The sequence below is a fragment of the Crinia signifera genome, chromosome 6, assembly GCF_055691185.1.
Source record: "Crinia signifera chromosome 6, ASM5569118v1, whole genome shotgun sequence".
In the NCBI taxonomy this organism is placed as follows: domain Eukaryota; kingdom Metazoa; phylum Chordata; class Amphibia; order Anura; family Myobatrachidae; genus Crinia; species Crinia signifera.
The window spans coordinates 102816682-102841982 of NC_139222.1; the positions used below are offsets into that span (position 1 = coordinate 102816682).

Consider the following 25301-nt stretch of genomic DNA (forward strand, 5'->3'; position numbering starts at 1 on the left):
TGACCTGGCCGGGCATGTGATAACAAATAGCAGCAGCAGGGACGGGACGCGCAGTGGTGGCTATTAGATTTTTAAAATACCTGTCAAATGACCGGCCGTTTTCTGATTGGGAGAGAGCTCTCAGCCAATCAAAGAACGGCTGGTCATTTGACAGGTATTTTAAAAATCGAATAGCCGCCACTGCGCGTCCCGTCCTCGCTGCTGCTATTTGTTATCACCGCCCAGCCAGGTCAGCACTCCCCGGCGCTCAGGGACCCGCTGCCCGCCCCACTGCTCCCCCGGTGTCTGCATGCATATGCCTGTCAGGTGGGTAGGCATATGCATACAGGGAGGTCGGACGTGATCGTATGTACTGACCGTCCGACCTCCCTGATCCGGTCCGATGCGCATGGGACCCATCGGCGTAGCTTTGTTTTGTTTGGGGCGCCCCCCCCCCGCCGTTAATGGGGGGCGCCCCCCCTCCCCACCCGTCCGGCCGGCTGCCCCCACCCCCCCCCCCCCATGCCTCCTCCCCCATTGCCGCATGCTTACCTGTCCGGGCGTCCCTGCTCCCCTCCTGGCTTCAATAAATTCTATGCAGACGGACCACAATAAAATGGCCACCCCCATACCGCAGACAGTTTCAGAGAACAGTCTGCTTTATGGGGCGGCCATTTTATCGTGGTCCGTCTCCATAGCATTGATTGAAGCCAGGAGGGGAGCCGGGACACGCGGACAGGTAAGCATGCTGGGGATGGGGAGCGGGGGGATTACTATAGCACCGCAGCCCCCCCGGCGCCCCCATATGCACAGCGCCCCCCCCGGCGCCCCCATATGCACAGCGCCCCCCCCGACCGCTATAGTTACGCCACTGACGGGACCGTGCATCGGATCGGACAAGATATCACACACCTGCGATTTTGGGCCGATTTCACCCGATTATCGGCCGAAATCGGATGAAATCATCCCAAAATCGGATAGTGTATGGGGGCCTTTAGATTGATTATCCAATCACACAATGAGCTATTTCTGTGGAATGTCAGTCATCTTAAATAGTAAACTGCACATAATATGCAATTTATGCACTGGGTAAGCTGGGCCCAGGCAGGTTCCTGAGAGGAAGCTGCCGCTGGGGGCTGCGCATGCGCCTTAATACATTGTTGGCATAACCTCTCCACAAGCTGGGGGACACCCGCTATGCAATGTGTGCAGGATACCAATAAAAGGGCCCATGTGTCATCACCGCTGTCCTCTGACATTGTACAAGAGGCAGCTAACTGTAGCAATTAACACAATATATGTCTGACAGGCAGTGATAGTGTTAAAACAGTAGGAGAGATACAGCACACATACAAAGGCATACAATACAAATAAATATCTGTCAATGGGCTCTGCAAAGCACTATGGTCTGCAGGAGCATAAATCACTGTAACCTGAGGTCCTTGTAGGAGAGGTAGAAGGGGAATTGAATTGCCCAGATGGCCCGGCAGTGAAGGGATGGAACCCTGGAATGGCTGAGAGCTCTCTGTGTCCCTCTTGCATGTGCAGCTGGCAGGCAGGAAGAGACCAGAGCAGGAAACTCACGTGGGAATATCCTAGTTCCTGTCTCTAGATGAGGGGCTGTGTGTTCTCCCCCAGACAAACCCCCCCAGGCGAGGCTGGTACGGTACATGGTCAGGCGGGTAGAGGGTCTCTGCAGCGGTCTGGGCAGTCAGCGCCGGGCCGGGGTCCCTGCTGTGTATGAGAAGTCAGCGTCTGGGTACCTGCAGCAGATGGGAAGTAGTAGCGGTATTGGCTACTAGTTTCCATCCGCCGAATGGACCCCGCTGCTGACTTCCCATTTGCGGCAGGGACCCCGGCCGGCACTGACTGGCCAGACCGCTGCAAGGACCCCCTGCCCGCCTGTGCTGCCCAAGCACAGGGCGACAGGAGCCCCACACTGGCAGCAGTGCTGGTGTGGGGGCCCCAAATGTGTGGGGCCCCTGTCGCCCCGTGCTTAATCCGCCACTGCTGCCAGGGATATAACTCATGCAGCGCCTGTAAAATGGCAGGGATCCGGCGCTCGCCAGGCGGCCCCGCTTACTGGTGCCGCTGCCCACACTCAAAGACTCCCTGGTGGTCCAGCGGGATGGAAGGTGGACCTGTCCAGCTGCCTGCTAGTGCAGACCGGCGATCCCCCTCGCCGGGCTCTTTCGCCACCATTCACCTGCTTCCATGGTGTCCCGGTGCCCAGTCGCGGCTGCGGTCAATCAGTACCCGGGGCCAGCCGGATATACCTCCTTCGGTCATGCATCGTGGGTGGTGTGCGACTGCTCGGCTCGGGTGATGGGGGGGCAGCACAGGGGTATAACAGACCCTCAGTGCTGTTGCCGTCACTGACACCAAGTCAGTGTTAAAATAAGAAAAAAAAATAAAGTTTAAAAATAAGAAGTAAGGCTGCCTAAGGCAGCCCCTCTCTATAGTGCGTATTGGCTCCTGCCAGCGCAACTAAAACTGAGTAGCCAGCCTAGGATGCGGGGTAGAGGAGGAGAGCAGTCGGGCTGACAGTGAGCAGCCAGAAGTTTAATCTTTCTGGTGCGGGAATGGTATATGATCCACTTTCTTCCCACTGTCATCCCTTTGCCCCTTCTACCGCAGAAGAGGGAATTTCAATTCATTGCAACCCATTAAGATGGGTATAAATATGGGCATAGTAACTAAAATTTATATCTAGCCTGAGGAAGGAGACTTGGTCTCCAAAACGCGTAGCTGCTAAATACATACATTTACAAAGAGGCGCTTTGGATGCACTTGAACATTATCCGGTACTTCGCCCCTTAAGCCATCTTCGGTGGTGCAACAGACTTTGGGCGGTATTCAATGAGGAGATTCAGCATGTGCAGTGAATCCTGTTTATATGTGAATATGTAATGAGCGGGAGCAGTGAATATATGAATATCTAATGAGCAGCTCCCGGCTGGCGAATGTAAAAAAAATAAAAATTAAATATATATTAATGTGCTTCAAGCACAGGAATAAAAATAGCATGCCCCTTCGCAGAAAAAAAATTCTGATTTAAAATAAAACCCTTTATTTTAAAAGATCACTTTCCAGTTCACTTAAAAAAGATGTCGAATGCAAAATGGTGAATCATGGCAAAAATCAGGGAGAAAGCAATTCGCCATCCTAGCATTGAATACACTCTTGGCGAATCCCAGTGAAAACCTCATTGAAATACACCAGCGAATTGCAGCGAGCATGAATTGGAGAACTGGCCGGCATTCACTGTTCGCTTTAGGTGAACAGTGAATAGGGTGAATCACATTTTCAGTGAAAAAGATTCACTGCAAGGAGTGAAAACAGCCCGATTCGCCGAAAAAAACAAACGGTGAATCGAATACATATGAGTATAGCCCACCGCAGCACCTAATTAGGGTGAGGTATATTTTCTGCATTTGATTGCTTGTCATTCTATTGTACCGGATATTAAGTTGTGGTCCATATATTTTCTTTCAATGTAAGTATATTTCAAATAAATGGTGTACACTTTTTTAACCTATAAGGTATTTGAGTGGAACATCTTTTACAACACTTGCACCAAACTATTCACTGTTTTTGTATGCTATTCCCACAGGAAAAGGCGTTCCTCCTATAGGTCTAGTGGGCTGCAGTGTTGTCATTTAATTGTGAAAAAATTTCACAACAAAACAATTTTTTTATTATCAAAACCAGCACCAGGCTCAAGGGCCGGCCCTGGTTCCCACAATACAGGGGGCAAAATGACTAGGGGTCCCCCGTATTTTGAAAAGCAGCACTGGGCACAAACAGCCAACAGGGTAATGCCACAGCCGGGGGGAACATTTTATGTAATTTCCCCTGGCCAAAGCATTCATCCCCGTGGCTGTTCAGCCCAGGCAGGGACCCGGGAGGATTGGGGATCCCCCAATAAAGCCTTCCAGAGTTACCCCTGCCCAGGCAGAAGCCTGGGGCTGTCCTTGGTGCCCCTGGGCTTTGGGCACCGGGCTGATGTTATTGTAAATGAAAGATAAACCGATTGGGTTCTGCTGTGGAACTATGAGTCCCAGCAAACCAGGGCTGCATAGTGGGACTTGGAGAACCAAAAATCCCAGCATGCGGCCCATGCTGAGACTCTTTGTTCCACAGAACAACCAATAGGCAAAAAAAAAAGACACTGACACAGCAGAAAAATACAACTTTATTTCATACATAGCCCACACATACCAACTTGCCTATTTTGATACTGTATGTAGATCGGTCCAGTAGAAATCCAAGTTCTGGGTATCTGTGGAAGGAAACCATACTCACCACCTTCTATGCCTGGATCGCAACCTCTGACATGCCCTACAGTCACTGAAGAGAAGCTGCAGGGCCGCACATTGGGATCGAATCTGCAGCGAGGCATTGAATAGTGTGTACGGGGCATATCTCCCATATGCAGTACTGTATGCTAATGTTCATATGACATTATTTTTCGCCAAAATTTTCAACTCATCAACAGTACGTTGTTGACCTGTTCTTCATTAAATTTGCAAATAGTTACCACAGTCCATGGCTTAATGCAGTGGTTCCCAAACTGTGTGCCGTGGCTCCCTGGGGTGCCTCGGGACACATGCAGGGGTGCCGCGGGTTGGTGGTCTAGGACAAACTCGAATTATTAATGGTTAATTATTTATGAGCAAAACCAGTGCTGGTGGCTGCCAATCATAGAATGTGTACAAACAGAAGCAAATCCTGCCCTTTACCACATAACTGCCGCTAAGAATCGCATATAAACCCAATCTACTTAATTTTTTTGGGACCTAGGGGTGCCGTGAAAAAATTCTGATTCTCTGGGGTGCCGTGAATCAAAAAAGATTGGGAACCCCTGGCTTAATGTCTTTATTTTGTCTGACAAGTTATTATTATTACCATTTATTATCTATGACCAGTTATTTATATAGCGCACACATATACCGCAGCGCTTTACAGAGAATATTTGAACTTTCACATCAGTCCCTGCCCCAGTGGAGCTTACAATCTGTATAATGATTTGAAACACTTGTTAATTACTGTACAATGAAATGTAATCATAAATAAAATAAAGGAATACATTTTGAAACAGATTGAATGTGTATCCATTGTATATATTTGAACAAAAAGAACATAACAAAAATAAACTCTTTATACAGTAGATTGTAGATTTTCTGTGCTAGCCTCAGTGTATCTTTTTGAGTTCCTCAGAAGGAACTAAAAAAAGATACATAAATCACATACAATAGAATACTGTTGTCTGAAGATGTAAAACCAGGTTTATCAGTTGTGTCAGCACAAAACCAGGGCATTAAACGTGACATCATCATGTGCTGATGTATTGCAGAGGAGCCATGCAGAGGATCAAGCAGCAAGAGGCAAGTATGGCCTGGAGAATTGCGGAAAGGGGATCTAGAGAACCATAGGAAGGGGCTGCGGGAGATGGAACTTGTAGCCGGCCCTGGCTACAAGTTACAAATAAAATATATTTACATACAAACCAAATACTATATACTGTACAGATGAAGGCATAGCCAATATTGTGGTAAGTAAGAAATAAACATGAACATGTAACTATGGACTGTGGGCCTGATCATATTTGTATGCAAACCTGATGGTGCAAGACCCATTCTGGGCAAGTGTACAATGGGTCTTGCACAACCACAGTGCCTCAGTCATGACTGACATGCTGTGGGGTTTGGTAGGTGGAACCCGGAACCGTTCTTCATAAAGGGGGCGTATAGCTGGATTTGACACCAGGCATGTGAGGCATTTGCACCTTAGGGCCTAATTCAGATCTGCCTGCTAAGCTGCACATATTCGCTGCCTAGTGAGCAGGTAAACGCTGTCCCATCAAACACACCCCCCATCACCCAAATCTCAGCGCTACAATGCGAGAAGATGTGAACGCTTACACATCCACTCGCATGTGTCTGCACAGAGGAAAAATCATTCGATGGTGGAGACGAAACTTAGTATTACATTGAATAAATAACAAAACTAGAGTACTATCACTCTGTTCTAGCGTAATCTCCAGTAATAATCACCTCACAATACTCTCGGGAATAGTAGTCCACTCCAAACGGATACATGTTTCATGCTATCTACAGAGCGCAAATCAGAGGGCTAGACTACAAATCCCAGTAGCTCCCATGGTAATAAGCGATGCGCATACAAGCTGTGATAGCAGCTAGGCTATACTAGAAGTCTGGCTGTCGTGGTGTTATTGGTGACAAGCTATTGCCATACTGTACATAACAGCAAGAGGTGAAAATCAGATTCATTTTGCACAAGCAAGACCCGTGATGATTCTATCAATAAAATAACCTTATTTTAATACCGCACTTAAAGAAAATCCAACCATTTAAAAAAATTCACTCATTAAAAAAAATAGTTGCTTCAGGGCAATTAGGGGCCCTGAAGCTTAAGCTTCAATAGTTTCACAGTAGATCCACCCCTGTGTACACATGTATAGAGTGGACAGGCAGCAGTGGCGTAACAATAGCCCTGCAGACCCCGCGGTAGCGGGGAGGCACTGTGTAAGTGCGGGCACCAGGGGTCTGCGGGGCTATTGTAACGCCAACGCCGCCACCACTGCGTCCGTGCTGTGGCCGGGACCTGCAGATTTACTTGTCTGCGCTGCGGTCCCGGCTCCCAGCTACTGCTTCTTTGGAAGCGTTGTCAGCAGCCCCCCCCCCCGGCCGCCCATGCCCCCCATGCCTTACCCCTCCGCTTAGCAGCAGGGACCTGCAGATCTTCTCTGCGGTGCGGTCCCAGCTTCCCCCTCTGGCTACTGCTGATTTGGAAATGGACCATCATAAAATGTCCTCCCCCATACAGCAGCCCTGCAGCCCATAGGTAAAAACTGGGGGACAGCTAAAACAGAATTGTACACATGTACAGAGGGAAGAGCCAAGAATAGAATATACAGCGTTTCAGAGGGAACAGTCAGAATATAATATATATGTATCTGTTATCATTAAGTTGTATTCACATAGCACCAGAACACTCTGCTTGTGTACATTTTTCCTTTGCGCATGCACATTTCTGCGCATGTGCTGGGTGCATGCACGCACCCATCCTTGCGGGTGCAGGGTTCCATGGGCATTCTCATGCTAATGGGCTGATGATGTGGGTGCGGGGGGCGGGCAGCTGACATCACTAGATGTCAGCTGCCTGCCCACTTCCCTCAGAGTGCACACGCACATCTAAGCTCTGCTCTGAACAACCTTAGATGTGCGTGCACCTTCCACATCACTCAATGGTTGGCGACCATCGAATGATGTGGGTGTTCCCCCACAGGCTGTGAATTAATGTTTATGTAAAACATCAATTTCCATGCCGTGCGAATGGTGGGTGGGTGTACCACCATTCGCAAGGCAGGATCTGGTTGACTTGCAAGGATGCAAATTCGCATCTGATCGAATCAACCAGAATAACCCCCATTCTGCAGCACTTTACAGAGAATATTGAACATTCACATCAGTCCCTGCTCCAGAGGAGCTTACAATCTATATTCCCTACCACATGTACACGCACACACAGACATTCTAGGGTTAGTTTTTGTTGGGAGCCAATTAACCTACCTGTATATTTTTGGGTTGTGGGAGGAAACCGGAGTACCCGGAGGAAACCCACGCAAGCACGGGGAGAATATACAAACTCCGCACAGTTAGGGCCAAGGTGGGAATCGAACCCATGACCTCAGCGCTGTGAGGCAGTAATGCTATTACAATGTCTGTGCTGCTGTCTTAGGTGTATATTCAAGGTACACGTGTGTGCTTTTACTTACATGTGGAAATACATAACAAACAAATAGACAAATAGGTTCCAGGATCCTACTCACAAGCTTACAATCTATAGGCTTTGGGGATCCTGTAAGACCAGGAAGTTTGCAGGTACAGGCAGTATTATTTTTCTGGAACAATAGGTCCAGGAACTCCAGGTCTGGGGGGGATCAATTAAATAAAAAAATATACATATAATAGAGAAAGGGAGGGAGAGATAGATCTATATATTGTATTTAGAAGCAAAGGCACTCACAGTTGACTAAAATACAACTTATCTTATGGAAAGTAGATTTTCAGTTCCTGATGATGTCATATTTAATTAGAGGTTCAGGAACTGAGTTCCTGCTGGTTCCTGCTGAAAAATAGCACTGGGTACAGGAGTCCAGTCAGAATACAATTTATAATCCAGTGTACGGAAAAAATTGCAAAGACTATCATTGATCTGTAGTCAATGCAGAATACTGAAACTGATGGCTTGGGTGTTCATTCATTTCCTCTGTAAAGTATTTACTTTCACAAGTAGCTCTCGAGCAAACACTGGCTCCACCTGGGAATGGAATTTACAGATAAAGTATGTGTTAGAGAAGTAGCACAATAGTCGTACTGCACGGCTTAAAGTAGTCCTGGAGAGGTGGTAAAATTACTTTTCCCTGCTGCTGACACCCCATCCCCCCGTTAGGCAGAGCCCGGATCAGTGCCAGGGTTTTTTACACCCCTGCATAGGATGCTATGCCACAGCTCAGATCAGTAATGCGGGTGTGGTATGACTCACCGACAGTCGGGATCCCGACAGTCATTATCCCGACGTCGGGATCCCGACTGCCTGGCCTCAGACAGCGTGGCCAGCGCAACAAAGCCCCTTGCGGGCTTGCTGCGCTCGCCACGCTGCGGGCACGGTGGCGAGCTACGCTCGCCACCTATTCTATTCTCCCTTTATGGGGGTCGTGGACCCCCACGAGTGAAAATAGCTGTCGGGAACCTGGCCGTCTGTGTTTTAACAGTCGGGATCCCGACGTCGGGTTAATGACTGTCGGGACCCCGTCCGGCACCCCAGTAATGCACGAAGGAGGCATGACACCTCCTGCTTCATCACCAAAATAGTTCACATGTAAGCAGCAGTGATAGCAACTCCACCACAGGAGGTGTACAGGTGCATAACAGGGGTATATTTCAGTTATGCTTATCTGCTGTATATTTCCAGGCATCCCATTGGTTGCTGGATCACTACGCTCTACTGTTTTGTGTTCGCACTTAAACTTGTGTCACTAAAGTATAGGTATAAACTTGTATATGATATGTAATGAGGTAGTATCTTTGTGTTGTGAATAATCTGAAAGGAGAAAAAAAAACACTGTGGCCTGTGGCCTGTGGCTGGGGATGGCATAGCTCAGGCTGTTTTAGCAGGGCACATTTTGCTATTTTTTATCAGACACGGAGCAGCACCCTGCTAAGAAATTAGCCTAGCGTAGACACTATGGGGGAAATTTACTAAATGCATTCATTTTTACATATTCGATCTGTAATATGGGCAGGTCTCTTTGATTGGCTAATTTACAATCAACCAATGCAGCTGATCGTCGGATGTAGGGCCTGATTCTGGTTTACTCCTAAAGCAGCCTTGCGCGCCAAGTAACGCCGCCCGCCACCCACACGAATGCGCGTCCCCCACTGGTTGCCGAATGTCCTCGCAGGCCTGCCATTGATGTCAGCTGCCCGCCCCCGGAAGGCAGAAAGCCACCCCCGTTCGTATGGGGACGCCCAGCGAATGTGGGTGCTCCCAGCGTTTCCCTGGGAGCACCCACATTCACTTATGCGCATGCGCAGATCTTTGGGTGCCGTTGTGGATTTGCAACCGAAAAATCCCTTTCTTATCCCCCTTTCTGTCATTTCACAACACAAATATACTATACACCTACACTTAGTGACACAAGACCTATACACCTACACTTAGTGACACAAGTACTATACACCTACACTTAGTGACACAAGTACTATACACCTACACTTAGTGACACAAGTACTATACACCTACACTTAGTGACACAAGTACTATACACCTACACTTAGTGGCACAAGACCTATACACCTACACTTAGTGACACAAGTACTATACACCTACACTTAGTGACACAAGTACTATACACCTACACTTAGTGACACAAGTACTATACACCTACACTTAGTGGCACAAGACCTATACACCTACACTAAGTGACACAAGTACTATACACCTACACTTAGTGACACAAGTACTATACACCTACACTTAGTGACTCAAGACCTATACACCTACACTTAGTGGCACAAGACCTATACACCTACACTTAGTGACACAAGTACTATACACCTACACTTAGTGACACAAGACCTATACACCTACACTTAGTGACACAAGACCTATACACCTACACTTAGTGACACAAGTACTATACACCTACACTTAGTGACACAAGTACTATACACCTACACTTAGTGACACAAGTTTAAGTGTAAACACATAACAGTTACAGTAGCTTCAGGAATTCATTTGAATTCTACCTATATAGAGACCCCAGTAACTCCAACAACAAATACCAAGACAGTGCTCCTCTACAGCGCACCCGCACATAACGTGTAGCCAATACACGATGTATGTGTGACTGTATGCTTTAGTTCTACAGGTTTTTACATGTGAGGTTTATATTCAATGTATACATGTGCGCATGTCTGAGGTATATTTCCGGTAAAATGGGGTGCAGTCAGCACTATTGGGGGGACTTATGGTTAGGCTGTGTGAAGGGGGAATTTAGCATTGGGCTGCACGGGGGGGGGGGGGGGGGTTAGCTACCAAAAAGGTGGGGTTAGGGTCAGGTTGCAGGGAGGGCAGGGGAGGTTAGGATAGGATTAGGCAGTGGGGTGTGGGGGTTAGACAGTTAGGGTTAGGCTGCAAAAGGGGTGGGTTAGGGGGGGGGTAGGGTGAGTATACTCACCTGTCCTTTTTTGGGATTCCCTCCTTCAGGATGCCGGTGTCAGTATATTGACCGCTGGCATCCTGACCGTATGAAGATACGCTGTGTGCGTACATGTTATGTATCACTGTCTCTCGGGTTTGCGGACTTAGAAGTGTCTATCTGTAAGTGTTGCACATACTGGTTGGTGAAGAGGCGGTATACTCACATGTGCTGTTATTAGTTTTTTAGTGTCCATGGTTGAATCTGGAAACTCCTCACCAAAACAGAGCTGGATCTGGTAATTGGGCTCTGGACCACTGCGCGTCACATGCATCTGAAGCTCTACAACAGAGGGGTGGGAGGCAGGTGTAAGAGTAATTGTCCTGTCATTAAATCATTTTATATCACTATGTTGTTTGGACAGGGCATCACTGGGTGATAGGTATATTCCCTACCACATGTACATGCACACATTTAATCTAGAGATAATTTTGTTGGAAGCGAATTAGCCTACCAGCATATTTTTGTATTGTGGGAGGAAACCGGAGCACCCGGAGTAAACCCACGCAAGTACGGGGAGAATATACAAACTCCGCACAGTTAGGGCCATGGTGGGAATTGAACTCATAACCTCAGCGCTGTGAGGCAGTAATGCTAACCATTACACCGTCCATGCTGCAGCAGTGATAGCAGAGCGAGGCACCTGACCCAAAGCATGGCGAGCGAATCACTACACTAATGGGGGGTCCACGTTCTGAGGTGTCGACAAAAAAACATGAAAACGCATGTTGACCTTTTCATGTGTCGACCTTTTGGCAATGTCGTCCTTTTGACTGTCTAACAAGCCATTTTCTGCAAGCTATACCACACCCGGGTAAAAAAAAACTGATATATCAGCACTAAGGTCTATTCATTTTTGCAGCTTTAGTTTTGAGATATTTGGAGCCAATCACAGTTTGTGTCATTTCTCCTGGGATACGATCACTAGGTTGACATGCATGAAGGTCAACAAGACTGAAGGTCAACATGCATGAAGGTCGACATGGGATAGGTCAACAGGGACATTAGGTCGACATGGGGAAGGTCAACAGTCAAGAGGTCGACGTGGGTTTTTCACTTTTTTTGAGTCAATATGTGCCGACATGTGCTGACAGGCGGTAGTTCATGCCCTACCTTCCACTAGGGCCTGGTGGGAGAATAAAATAGTGTGGCGAGCATAGAGAGGCACCGTGCACGAAGCATAGAGAGCACTGCAAGCCGTGCGAGGGGAAGCTGTGCACTTTTTTAGTTTTCATGTCAACTGTGTCGTTATTTGGAACAAAAAAAGGTGAAACACCCCATTTAGACCTTTTGACTGTCGACCTTCCCCATGTTGACCTAATGCTTGTGTCAACCTAATGGCCCTGTCGACTTAACCCATGTCGACCTTAAATGGTCCATCTGATGCTTGTAGACCTAATTTCTGTCTATCCAATGATCCATACCCCTTCTCCCTATCCCAGTGATTCGCCCTCATCTCCTGTGTCATTGACTACCTCTCTGTTTCCCACTCCCTACAGTCCTAGTATTGTTAGTGCGCCTCTCTATTTTTGAATCTTACCATTCATGAAAAGCTCTGTGTCCAACACCTTGCATGTCTTATGTCTCTCCAATTTGTTAGGCCGGTCATTGTGCACAGCTAGCGGACCACTCCAGTAGACACGGACCTGGCATTGTCGCTTTACAAAAACACCCTCTGGTGCCACCCAAAGTAAAACTCCTTTGTCCGTGTGCATGAGTAGATTTTTGAGAACCAAACGCATCTGCGGGGACAGAAAGCATGGGAGATCCTCTGGGGATGGAAATGGGATTATCTCCAGTGGAACGGGTGGACCAAGACTGTATTCACGTTGGGATGAGGATAGTGGGACAATGTGACATCCTTCAGCTGTCTGCGTAGTGACTTCAGTTACTAGATTATCCTGATAGTATAGGCGCACATGAAGCCAGAAGTCTGCAGTAAGGAAAACAAAATATGGAAGACTTATACACAATGTCAAGAGAAATATATATATATATATATATATATATATATATATATATATATATATATAGATAGATAGATGATAGATAGTAGACTATATACTGACACTCTTGGTATATAGTTGATTGTTCAGCCGGTTGCCTTCTCAAAAGTAGTAGTATTTAAGTAGTAGTAAGAGCGGCACTCACGGACTTAACATTTCGGTTTTATTTCAAACCGTCACCAGGAATCATTCATCAAAAAATAGAGATGAGCGGGTTCCATTTTACTCGGATTTACTTGGATCTCAAAGTGGGATCTTAATGGTTATCCAAAACACGGGACAGCCAACACAATCCGGATTTGAGAACCAAGTAATCTGAGTAAAGCCGAACCCGCTCATCTCTAACATACATAAAGTTTTGCTCCTTTTATTTATCTGTTAGTGTATTGCTGTTGTGTTGACAATACATTCCTGCGTTCCTGTACATGTGATCTCATCTATAAGAAAAATAAATGCTAAGATTTCCAGTGTTACAAAGCAAGAGCCCTTAGGAAATGTAATAGCATGTGCTCACCATGTAGGGCATCACTACTGACTCATGATAAGTCTCCTCGGGCTTGCGTATTGCTAAAGATTCACACCTGCGTCTGATGCTACCTCAGGTGATGTGACTGGCATGACTAACCTGATGATGATGATAAAGGTGATGGTAGGATAACAGCAGCTCCCTCTGTCAAATCTGTTACTTTATGATCAATCTGAGGACTCCTCCATGTGACTGGGTCAGTAAGACATCCTGGACAGGAGGGGAAGTAAGTGGAAGTCTGTCTGCATTTATATATTATTACATAAAAATGCTCAATGACAAAGCAACAGCCAGATTTGATGACTGGCCCATAAAAACAACTTGGTAAATACTGCGTCGTTTTAGGTTTAACCCTTTCAGGTCCTACGTCTAGTTAGGCTCAACATCCCTAGCGCTAATAGCAGATCCAATGGTGAGCCACTTTAAAATAAAAACATTAATATCGTTCAACATTCAACGTAGATCATTTTTTAATTAAAAAAAAGTTACAATTAATTTAAACATTTAAACCAGACGAAATTGAATAAAAGATTTTGGACTGCAGAGGGTTAATAAAAGGCTTTATGCCGTAAAAAAGTATACAAAATATGAGCTCAGCACATTCACAGTATTAGGACTGAAGAATTTCACGCTCAGTTAGTTCATTTGAGACCTCAAATTCCTATTTCTCCTAGGATGGTCCTTGTTTCTCTATGTACTGTGACCCGGTGCGGACACTTCACAAGCATCAAAGGTGGTGGGAAGTATGTTCTAATAACTACGCTGATAGTGTCTTTTCTCACCTCTTTCCTTCGGACTCGCTAACCCCTGTAATTTGTTTTGAATGTCAGGTGGACCTTCTGTCTCCATCTAAGAGGAGGAGTGGAGAATGACTTTAATTAGAAAAGGAGAATGATACCAAAGCCTGAAAGACAAGCTCCAAAACGGAAGCAACAATGAAAAATGTCAAATACACAGTTCACTTATCGGAAGCCAGAAGTTTTTCTAGTTACTCAGGAATCTGCTGTATTTGCTAAGTGGCTCTTGTAAATCACCAATTACCTGCAGGTTTTTTTTCCTGAATTTTAGAATGCAGACAATATTAACTGTAAAACCAGTGTGCTTACATTTAGGGGCATGTTTATTAATAACTATGGCGTGCCTCTGAAAATGAAGATTCACGCAATAAGGAAGCCTGGTTTGCCTGAATGGGCTGGGACTGGAATGAGAGCCCATTTAAGCGATCAGTGAGTAAGGCAATCGCATGTGCAATGACTTTACTTCTTGTCTGCTGCACTACAGCAGACTAAGGGACCCATTTGCCATAGGATCGCATATACAGTACAATGCAAAGTGATCCTGTGATCCTATCGGCGGGATGTATGTCCAAAAGGATCCCGTCCATGCGAGCTGCTTTGACGTGTGCACTTAGCACTGACCCCTGACTGACCTGCCCAGCCGGCAGTGCGGTAAGTAGCCCATAGGCTACAATGAGCTACCACCATCTCAGAATGGCGGTAGCTCTGGGACCTGATCTGATGCTGCCTGATATTGGTATATAGAATTGCATCCACCATAAAAACGTATAGGAAAAGCAGCTGCGAGTGGGGCAGGAGGGAATTAGCCACAACTGCTGATTCTTGCTGCGAGCACTCCGTCTTACTTTTGGGTTTCGGGGAATTAGCCGCAAAGGGGTCCTGAAAGAGCTGTGCATTATGTAGGCCATAGGCTACAACCCCTATCTTAAGATGTCTTTAGCTGCCTGGGCCAAGCTATGCAGATTGGCTAACAATTGGCAGATGTAAAATTGCCTGCTGCATTCCAATTATTCCACTGATGTGCAGGCGGATCTGCATATAGCATTACATGGCAACTCGGAGATAATCTTGATAAATCTGTGCCTTTAGATAATTCTTACTATCTACTATATTCCTGTATTCCTGTGTGGACAACACATATGTTACAGTATAGAGATCAATAGAGTTATGTCCCATTGACATCCCGGCTGTCATCTGAATGTGTTCTTACAGGTAATTAGTAAACAGACAAAGGAACAGAGGCTACATCCACATGGATACCAACTGCTGCTCCACCACCATCAAAAAGAGACGTTTGTTTCTACCGGGTAATAACGGTTTAGACCTTTGTCAATCTCTTTCATCTGTTTAGAATCTGACAACCAATTTTAATTATTTCAATTTAAATTGGAGACTTTAACCCTACCACTTCCACATGCTCTGCTACTGAACTAATCTCTTAGGGCCTGATTCCGAGATGGAGGCAGTCTTGTGCGCTGCTGCACCTTTGGATGCTTAAGGTGTCTAATGCAGCAAAAGACGTCTGTAGGAAATCAAAGCCTCCTGCATGCAGCGCTGATTCGAGTGCGGCTTCTGAAGACCCAGGAATAAATAACCATTGCAGTCATTTGGTGCGGTGTTCACAGCATTCTGCCACCTCAGTATGCCTGAGCTTATTGTTCAAACACACAGAACCCGGCCTCAGCACCCCGAAAAAAACTCAGTTTTGTAGAACTGTCACCGCCCGCTCATGTCAGGCATGCTGTGACTATGGGGGACATGGAGCGATTAGGCAGGAGTCCCACAAACATTGGAGATGTACATAACCATTCCGTCTGCCTACATCTCTGAATTAGGCCCTTCATTTGCTATTTCAGTCACCTGTCCTAAATTGAATCATTGATGTTTTTTAAAAAGCTCATTTCATCAATGACTGAACTCCGCAACTTCAGTAACTACAATAGCAAGACCTGATGCAAACACATATCCAGCCGCTTGTAAAGGGAATGCTAAAGCTACATTATTCACATTCTTATTAGTACCCACTACCGCATTCTATTCTGTACGTGAGAGCAGCTGTCATTAGTATTACTCGGCACTCCATACTAGGTGTAGGAGATGTGTCTGACATTGTTGTCCACAGTGCATAGACTCAGAAGAGTCTGTGATGCACACGTGAAATTATAGCATGCGCACATTGATGCTGCCAAGATATCCCTCAAAAAAGCCCTTTTGATGGCTGCAGAGAAACAAACATCAACAGTCATATGTACATTTACAAAGATGTGTATGCTGTAGGGAGGCCACTCCCGTGCCCTTTTATTAATCCCGAGATTTGAGAAAAACTGTCAATCTCGGGATTCCCAGGGTAGGCCTCTGAATGTTAGGGAGAGGGTTGGGTAGAAATCTGCACACAAAAAAGATAGGGTGGTATCGTACCCTTATAGACTCAGGGTGTTTGGCCCGCTCTATTTGGTTGGCGGGGGGTGCTATCCTATCGACTAAATGCAATAGTTACAGAAGGAAGAAAGAAAAAGTAGTCGTGGTGGATGCACACCTTGTTGGAGTATAATATTATTTATCTTAATGATTTGTTGTTGATTTTATATCTTGAGTGGGGAATCCTTTTAATCTTTAATCAGGTTTGGATTCAGGAAATACCCACTATAGTTTGGCGAAATAGGAGAGGTTAAAAGTATTTTTTACATATAACAAATACATACATTTGGTGACAAAGGATAGAAATAAGTGTATATAGGTTTAAAAATATAGGCAGACCTGGCTGTGTGGTGTGGTGCCTGTTTATAAGCTAGATATGAGTATTTCCAGGATACACGGTATGTTGGAGTTTATTGCCTATGTTGGCTTATTGATACTCCTATTGTGTGTATCAATACTGGACCTCAAATGACCCTATTGCTTAATGCTCTATCAGTCTTGTGGGATACAAAGGGGAACCATGTATCCCACAAGACTGATAGAGCATTAAGCAATAGGGTCATTTGAGGTCCAGTATTGATACACGCAATAGGAGTATCAATAAGCCAACATAGGCAATAAACTCCAACATACCGTGTATCCTGGAAATACTCATATCTAGCTTATAAACAGGCACCACACCACACAGCCAGGTCTGCCTATATTTTTAAACCTATATACACTTATTTCTATCCTTTGTCACCAAATGTATGTATTTGTTATATGTAAAAAATACTTTTAACCTCTCCTATTTCGCCAAACTATAGTGGGTATTTCCTGAATCCAAACCTGATTAAAGATTAAAAGGATTCCCCACTCAAGATATAAAATCAACAACAAATCATTAAGATAAATAATATTATACTCCAACAAGGTGTGCATCCACCACGACTACTTTTTCTTTCTTCCTTCTGTAACTAGGCCTCTGAATGCCATGCTGCCCAGGGAACTGCTGTAAGTGGGCAGGTGCGTGGCTATGCAGTGCGGTCTCTAACATTATGCTGCGCAGCCACATAACCTGGTTGCCGTGCAGGGCCTAAAATGTATGTGCAGCACATACTTTTAGTACTAGATCTCATCTCATCTCATTGCGTTGCAAAACCTATGCAATGCGATGAGATGCGATATTGTATATAATATTGTATACAATAATTGTACCGTGTATGGGCACCTTTAGCCGATCGCTACTGGTGCTCGGCAGAAAAAGGTTAAATGCGCATGTGCATTGTGACCCCCGAAATCCCTAGTATGCAGCCTACACCACATGTGCCAGGTAAGAAAAATCACTAGATGTGGCTGCATTTCAAGCAGCATGTGACTCAGAATCAGGCCCAAAATGAGTCGTTGAGAAGTGTATCTGTAGAAAGTGGCAGAGAACACGTTGGGCGGTCTCCAGAAATACTGACATGTAATTAATATATTAAATATATATTTATGTGCCTTTATTACTGCCCTTGTAATAACCTTAATTGTCTGTGGTTTTTCTGGGGGTCTTGAAGCTCCTTCTTGGTGGGGGTTCTTAGAAGCTTTTTTATTGCCTTCACCTGTAACACAATAAATTCCATTGAGATACTCATTAGAAATACAACATTCATGTAATCCTATCTACAATGTGGGCCCCTTTTGCTAAGTGTCCTGCTCAGTGTAAACGGAAGTCACTGCTATGGGGGACTACTATAAACCTGGGGGACTACTATGGGGGACTTCTAAGGTGCCTGCTATAGGGGCCTACTATGCTGTATTCTGCTGTTTGGGGCTACTAAGAGGATGCTATGGGGGACTACTGTGGGGCATTGAGGTTGCTGCATTATTTAAAAAAATGTATATTATAAGAAAAAGAGAAATATATACAGTATGTACAGAATATTTTTTTTTTACTGCAGGGCTGCCTTGTGTGCCATATCAGCCCAGGGGTGCTGACAATTGTACCATATAATTCCAGGGGTGCTATCATGTGTGCCATATAATTTCAGGGGTGCTACCATGTGTGCTGTATAATTCCAGGGGTGCTGCCATGTGTGCCGCCATGTGTGCCATATCAGTCCAGGGGTCCTGTATAATACCAAGCGTGCTGCCATGTGTTCCGTATAATTCCAGCAGTGCTACCATGTGTGCCATATCATTCCTGCAGTGCTACCATGTGTGCCATATCATTCCAGAGGAACTGCCATGTGTGCCGTATAATTCCAGGGGTGCAGCCATGTGTGCCATATAATTCCAGGGGTACTGCTATGTGTGCGGTATAATTCAAGGGGTGTTGCCATGTATGCTGTAAATTTCTGAGGGTGCCGCCATGTGTGCTGTATCAGTCATGGGGTGCTGCCATGTGTGCAATATAATTCAGGGGTGCTGTCAGTGAGCTCCCTGGGCTCTGAACAGTCACAACCGAGTAGGTTTGAATCGGGCTCTAGATCTGCAAATTACTTTTCTTCCTTTGGACTTAATGGGGGATATTTACTAAGATAAGAGTTCTATTTCACATGGGATGTTGCAGTAGCTCGCGGAGGCGATCCGGGTGGCTCAACCACTGCTGCCGCCCGCCTGTGGGTCAGTCCGCAAGCGGGTCAGGTTGCCCTTCCCTCCCTCCTTCCCTCCCTCCCTCCTTCCCTCCATTGGCCACTGCCGCCGCCGCTTCCAGTTCTGAGGGGAGGAGAGCGCACTGCGCGTCTTTCCTTCCCCTCACTGTGTATACCTGTGACTGACTGAGCCGTCAGCCAATCAGAGCTCGGGGGGCCAGCAGCCAATCAGGAGCCGGGCCGTAAGCTTTGATCTGCTGACGGCCCAGGCAGGGGAAGTGGCGGCGCAGGAGACAGAGCGGAGGACGGAGGAGCCTGCCAGGCATCCCAGCCAGCCCCGGACTCTCCTCCCCTGGCAGGAGCAACAAAGCCAGTAAGTTCTGCTGATGGCACAGTGGGGGCATACATGGCACAGTGGGGGCATACATGGCACAGTGGGGACAAGCCTGGCACAGTGGGGGCATGCTTGGCACAGTGGGGGCAATGGTGGCACAATGGGGGCAATGGTGGCATGCTTGGCACAGTGGGGGCATGCCTGGCACAGTGGGGGCAATGGTGGCACAGTGGGGGCAATAATGGCACAGTGGGGGCAATAATAGCACAGTGGGGGCAATGGTGGTACAGTGGGGGCATACCTGGCACCGTGGGGACATATCTGGCACCATGGGGACATTTCTGGCTCTGTGGGGGCATACTTGGTGCAGTGGGGACATACTCTGCACAGTGGGGGCATTTCTGTGTCTGGCACAAAGGGGGCATACGTGGCACAGTGGGGGCATACCTGGAACCATGGGGGCATACCTGGCACCGTTAGGGCATACCTGGCACCGTGGGGACATATCTGGCACCATGGGGACATTTCTGGCGCCGTGGGGGGCATACTTGGTGCAGTGGGGACATACTCTGCACAGTGGGGGCATTCCTGTGTCTGGCACAAAGGGGGCATTCCTGGCACAGTGGGGGCATTCCTGGCACAGTAGGAGACATACCTGGCACAGTGGGGGCACAATTGTAAAGCGCAACGGAATATGCTGCGCTATATATGAAACTGTAAATAAACAAATACCTGTTTCTGGCACAGTGGGGGCATATCTGGCACCATGGGAGCATATGTGTATCTGTCGCTATTGGGGACATATGTGTATATGGCACTATTGGGAGCATATGTGTATCTGGCACTATTTGGGCATATGTATACCTGGCACTGCACTATTTGTGGCATATGTGTATCACACCCCCATTTTCATTGGACACACCCCATGTGGCATGTGGCTACACCCATTTTTTGGCGCACGCACACAGTACAGTATGTGGCATATATAATATGTCAGGGGCATTACAGTGTGTGGCATAATGTGTAAATGGCATTATTTGTTTATTAGGCAGATTATTTTTTTTTTAAATATTAGAAGCTCTTTGGGTGGATTATTTTTCCGTGAGTAGCTCACACCCCAAAAAAGGTTGGAGACCACTGTGTTAAAGCATACCTCCCAACATGATTATTTCCTGTAGGGACAGAATGCTGTATTCCTGGGCTTTCCTCTTAATTTATGATTGCTATCATCTGTGGTGAAGCCCCTGTCTTAGATCTAAAGGTGCGTACACACGGGGGCGATTTTGTGCAAAATCGCGAGAAATATGGTCGCTGAGCGACCATATTGCCCGCAATGGGAGTGTGCACCGGCGATATTTCGCCGGGTGCGCACTCCCGTTTTTGCCCCTGTGGTGATCGCTGGTCGCAGGACCAGCTGATTACCACTGCCGGGCTCCCCCGGCAGTTTCTTTTTCATCAGCGACCATCTCTGGTTGCTGATGAAAAGGAGAAACTGAGCAATATATTGCTCAGCCATATATTGCTCAGCCAAATATGGCTGAGCAATATATCTTCCCCGTGTGTACACAGCATAACCTGTTCAAAACAGGTAATGGCAATCATAAATTAAGAGGAAAGTCCAGGAGTAGAGTAGTTTGTCCCTCCAGGCATGGGTCATGTTGGGAGGAAATATTATAATTATTTTAGTTTATTCATTTCTTTTAAATGCTACAGTATGAGTAAATAGTATACTGCTGTGAAAAAGCACATTTTACTAAGTGTTTGCAAACCAAATGTTATTGCACTGTTGTTCCTATAGCAGTTCTTAATAAAAGTGCGCAATACACTACTTTTGAATATGTTATAGAATTTTTCGCATAAAAATGTGATTAATCGCAGTTAATCGCAAAAATTTCTTGAGATTAATCACGATTAAAAAAAAAGTTTTTTGCCAAACGATTTTTATTTTGCATAATATAAGAAACAATATACAGCATTGATGAGTATATATTACATAAGACAAGCTTTTCTTGAAAATAACAATACAGCCACGAGATTCAGTAGTTAGATTTCTAGATGTATCTCTATATTTTTTTTCACAGGGGCCTCTCATGTACTTCTCCCTTATCTAATGTATAGAGTGGAGTTAGTAGTATCTGAAAGGCTATGAATACACTGGGAGCACATCAAGAAATAAAAAGCCTGTTAATATTTCCATTGTGTGTCTGAGAGTCTTTTTTGTTTCATCTTTCCCGGTATACCTAACATGATTTACACACTTTATCTAGCCCATTATTCGCGATTAAAAATTGTAATCGTTGCCCACCACTAATATATGTATATAATAGGAATTTAACATCACATCATGCATTAAAAAAATTTCCATTACACATTCGGAAAGAGGGTGTGACCACGCCCCCTTTGTCCATGGCCACGCCCCCTTTCCGTATGTGTACCGATTTTTGCCCTTCAAATGTTGGAGGGTATGTACATGCACACACAACAAATGTCATTGATCAAGGTAATAATTCTATTTACCGGTTTCAGACACAATTCTATATCTCTTGTAGGGTTCGCCTGGGTCATCACAGTTGTCCATGATCTCATGAAAGTCTGGACTCTTGTTAAGAGCACATCGGAGTCGTGTTTTCCACACAGATGCATCTTCCTTTATAGACCCCTCTCTAAACTTTCCCTTATACATTGCCCAGGCCTGTGAAAGTAATGGAGAGATTACCTGTAAACCACAGTGCTATCCCCCATCATTTGCCCAATATAAGAGATAGTTATTATAATAGGGTATTAGTTTCACTCTATTTATACACATTGGAGGAATAGACATGTTTCAGAGGATTGCAATAGGTATCAGATTTAGGGGCGCATTTATCATTGTATTGCGATGCCGGCGTGATAACACCGCCGGGCATCGCATTGCGGTATCATCTGATACCGCCTCGATGTATCAATTTGAGGGTGCAGGGACAGGGCTCCGAAAGGAGCCCGTCCCTGCGAAGCCCTGACCCGGAAGCCGGGGGGTCTGCGCATGCGCGGTTATGCGCTGACCCCCACCGACCCCTGTGACCACACTGCCCCGCTCGCAGTGCGATCCCGTAGCCATCGCTACAATGGGCTATCGCCATATCAGAATGGCGATAGCCCAGGGGTGCGATGCCGGGCTGCCCGATGTTGATACATAGGGCAGCTTCGCTTCCCCCATAGAAACCTATGGGGGATGCGTCCGGCGGCGCTGCAGGGGGGGATCCGATCCCTGCTGCAGTCCCCCTTTAATACATTTCAGTGATACATAAAATTTGCGGTTAACCCCCGGGATTTAGCCGCAAATGTTACTTGATAAATGGGCCCCTTAGTATTATGGCTCCTAAGTGATGCTGGTTATAATTTAAAGTTACTGTAAAGAAAGGACCTTGAATAAGGCAGCATCTTCCTGCTTGCTGTAGTTCTGTTTGGATGCATGCTTCCATGGGATTCGGAAAATTGTCTTCTCTTCATTTTCCCACCGCAGTCCAGGATATTTGCCACTGTTTATCTGAAGTATGAGCCACTCCTTTAATAGTAGAGGTGGGGATCCTTTTTCACACATATCCTGTCCAAGAGATCCAATCCTCTGATCCTCCAATCCTCTTCCAAGACCTAAGGGTAGGACAAAGAGATTGAAGAGAATGGCCTAAACATCTATCTGCTTTATGTCAGTTATGTTATACAGTAAACGGTACTTGTGTAGTTTCACGGCGCCACTGCCCCTGGATCGCATCGTATACGATTTGCAAGCAATGCGATTTATCACATCCCCACTATCCACGTCAGCCCAAAGCATGGCGAGCGCAGCCAGCCCCGTGAGGGGACGAGGTACTTGTCCTCCCAACCTGTTCATACCCCCACTATCCACGTAGGCGTGATGTAGATTTTACAGAGTGTTGCGAGCGCAGCAAGCCACCAAGCCCAAAGCGTGGCAAGTGCAGCACGCCCCGCGAGGGGACGTGGAAAACGAGCGCAGCGAGCCTCGTGAGGGAATGCAGATTCTTTGACATGTATTTTGCGTCCCCTCGCGGGGCTCGCTGTGCTCGCCTTGCTTCGGGCTCGTTTTCCACATCCCCTCGCGGGGCACACTGCGCTTGCCACGCTTTGGGCTCAGTGGCTTGCTGCGCTCGCCACACTTTATAAAATCAATCCCAAATGTACATATATAGATGTTGTGATCCATCTGTAGATACATGCAATGTGGCATGTATTCCAATATGGAACCAATACCAGAAATGCCTCTTACTAACCAGTGTGTGAGAGTTGAAGGCGCGACTTCCACATGCCGCCATGTCACACTGGTTATCAGACCTGTGCATTTGTATTGACTGGCTGATTGAGTGCAAAAGATGGCACCACTGGCTATAGGATCAGACCTTGCATGATTCTTTGGCTAGACATCACAAGTAAAATACAAATGCACGCATCTTGAGACATAATACTGTGATTACTGTGAGGCCTGCTGATACGTATTTCGACCATAAGTTGAGGAGAGAAATTAGATGACAATAAACATATCATAAAATACAAGAAGATCCTACTGTGACTGTGACTTTAAAGATAGATTAGAGACATTGCTGGGCAAGCTCTAAGACACATTTGGATTTACAAATATAAATACTAATTTTAAAAGACAAAATGTCCAATATGATTTGCTGTCGGCTGTGTGAATGACGTAACACACGTGGGTTCCGTAATTTGTGGAGAGGAGATATATGGGTATACCCATATAGCTACTTTAGGTCCGGGTTGGTTCTGGTAGTCATTTTTGTTAAAAGCTCTGGGATGCCTACATGGAGAAACAAGGGTGGATGAGGACCGAGTGACACCAGGGACAAGGTGAGTATATGTGAGTGTTGTAATAAAGTTATACTGTCTATTGTGTGTGTTTTTTTGTATATATTCCATACTCCCAGTAATGCTGTGCGGGACTTGGGGGGCGGGCATCGGCGGCGGTGTCACTTGAGTCTTATCTCTGTCCTGCTGTATTCAGGACATGATGAGCTGCCCAGTAATGCTGTGGAAGGGGGGGGGAGGGGCGTCGGGCAATCGGCGGCGGTGTCACTTGAGTCCTCGGCTCTCTCTGTCCTGCTGCATTCAGGACATGATGAGCTGCCCAGTAATGCTGTGCGGGGCATGGGGGGCGGGCATCGGTGGCGGTGTCTCTTAAGCCCTCTCTCTGTCCTGCTGTATTCAGGACATGAGGAGCTGCTAATGTCCACGAGCGGGGCTGGTGCCAGCGCCCACACAGACCCCGCTGGAACTCACTCGCTCCAAACACGCATTTTTTGGGGATTTAGTGTTTTGGGGGTTTTTATCAAATATTATTTGATAAATGCGGCCCAAAGTCTCACTGATCCATGCAGGCTTTACAGTAAGCAGGCTTGTTAGTGCATTCATTTGGTGAATTTGTGCGATTTCACAAAAACGATTGTTAGTAAATTCGCAATTTGCATTGGGATACGGTCACTAGGTCGACAAGCATTAGGTCGATCACTGAATGTCGACTTGCATGAAGGTCGACATGGGTTAGGTCAACAGGGACATTCGGTCGACACAAGCATTAGGTCGACAGTCAAAAGGTCGACATGGGATTTTGCACTTTATTTTGAGATGACATGTGCCGACAGTTGGTATTTCATGTCCTACCATCCACTAGGACACAGTGGGAGAATAAAATAGGCCATGAGCCATGCCAGGTGACGCGATGCACTTTTTTAGTTTACATGTTGACTGTGTCAACATTTGGGAAAACAAGGGGAAAATCCCATGTTGACCTTTTGACTGTCCTCATTAGGTCGACCTAATGCTTGTGTCGACCTAATGACCATGTCAACCTATCACAGGTCGACCTTCAGTCATGTCGATCTTCAGTGGTC

General features: G+C 46.2%; 1 protein-coding gene across 1 annotated transcript in view; it reads right to left on the minus strand.

Annotated features, from left to right (window-relative positions):
- Positions 1–7209: 7209 nt before the first annotated feature.
- Positions 7210–25301, minus strand: part of LOC146007887 (interferon regulatory factor 4-like) — a 28104-nt gene continuing 10012 nt past the window's right edge. Inside the window, exons 3-10 of the mRNA XM_083146622.1 lie at positions 22808–23034; positions 21922–22096; positions 18019–18098; positions 14083–14149; positions 13400–13510; positions 12309–12701; positions 10935–11050; positions 7210–8325 (exon numbers count right to left, since the gene is read on the minus strand). Coding sequence (XP_083002748.1) covers positions 8266–8325; positions 10935–11050; positions 12309–12701; positions 13400–13510; positions 14083–14149; positions 18019–18098; positions 21922–22096; positions 22808–23034 — 1229 coding nt within the window. The 3' untranslated portion in view covers positions 7210–8265. The remainder of the gene's footprint in view (positions 8326–10934; positions 11051–12308; positions 12702–13399; positions 13511–14082; positions 14150–18018; positions 18099–21921; positions 22097–22807; positions 23035–25301) is intronic.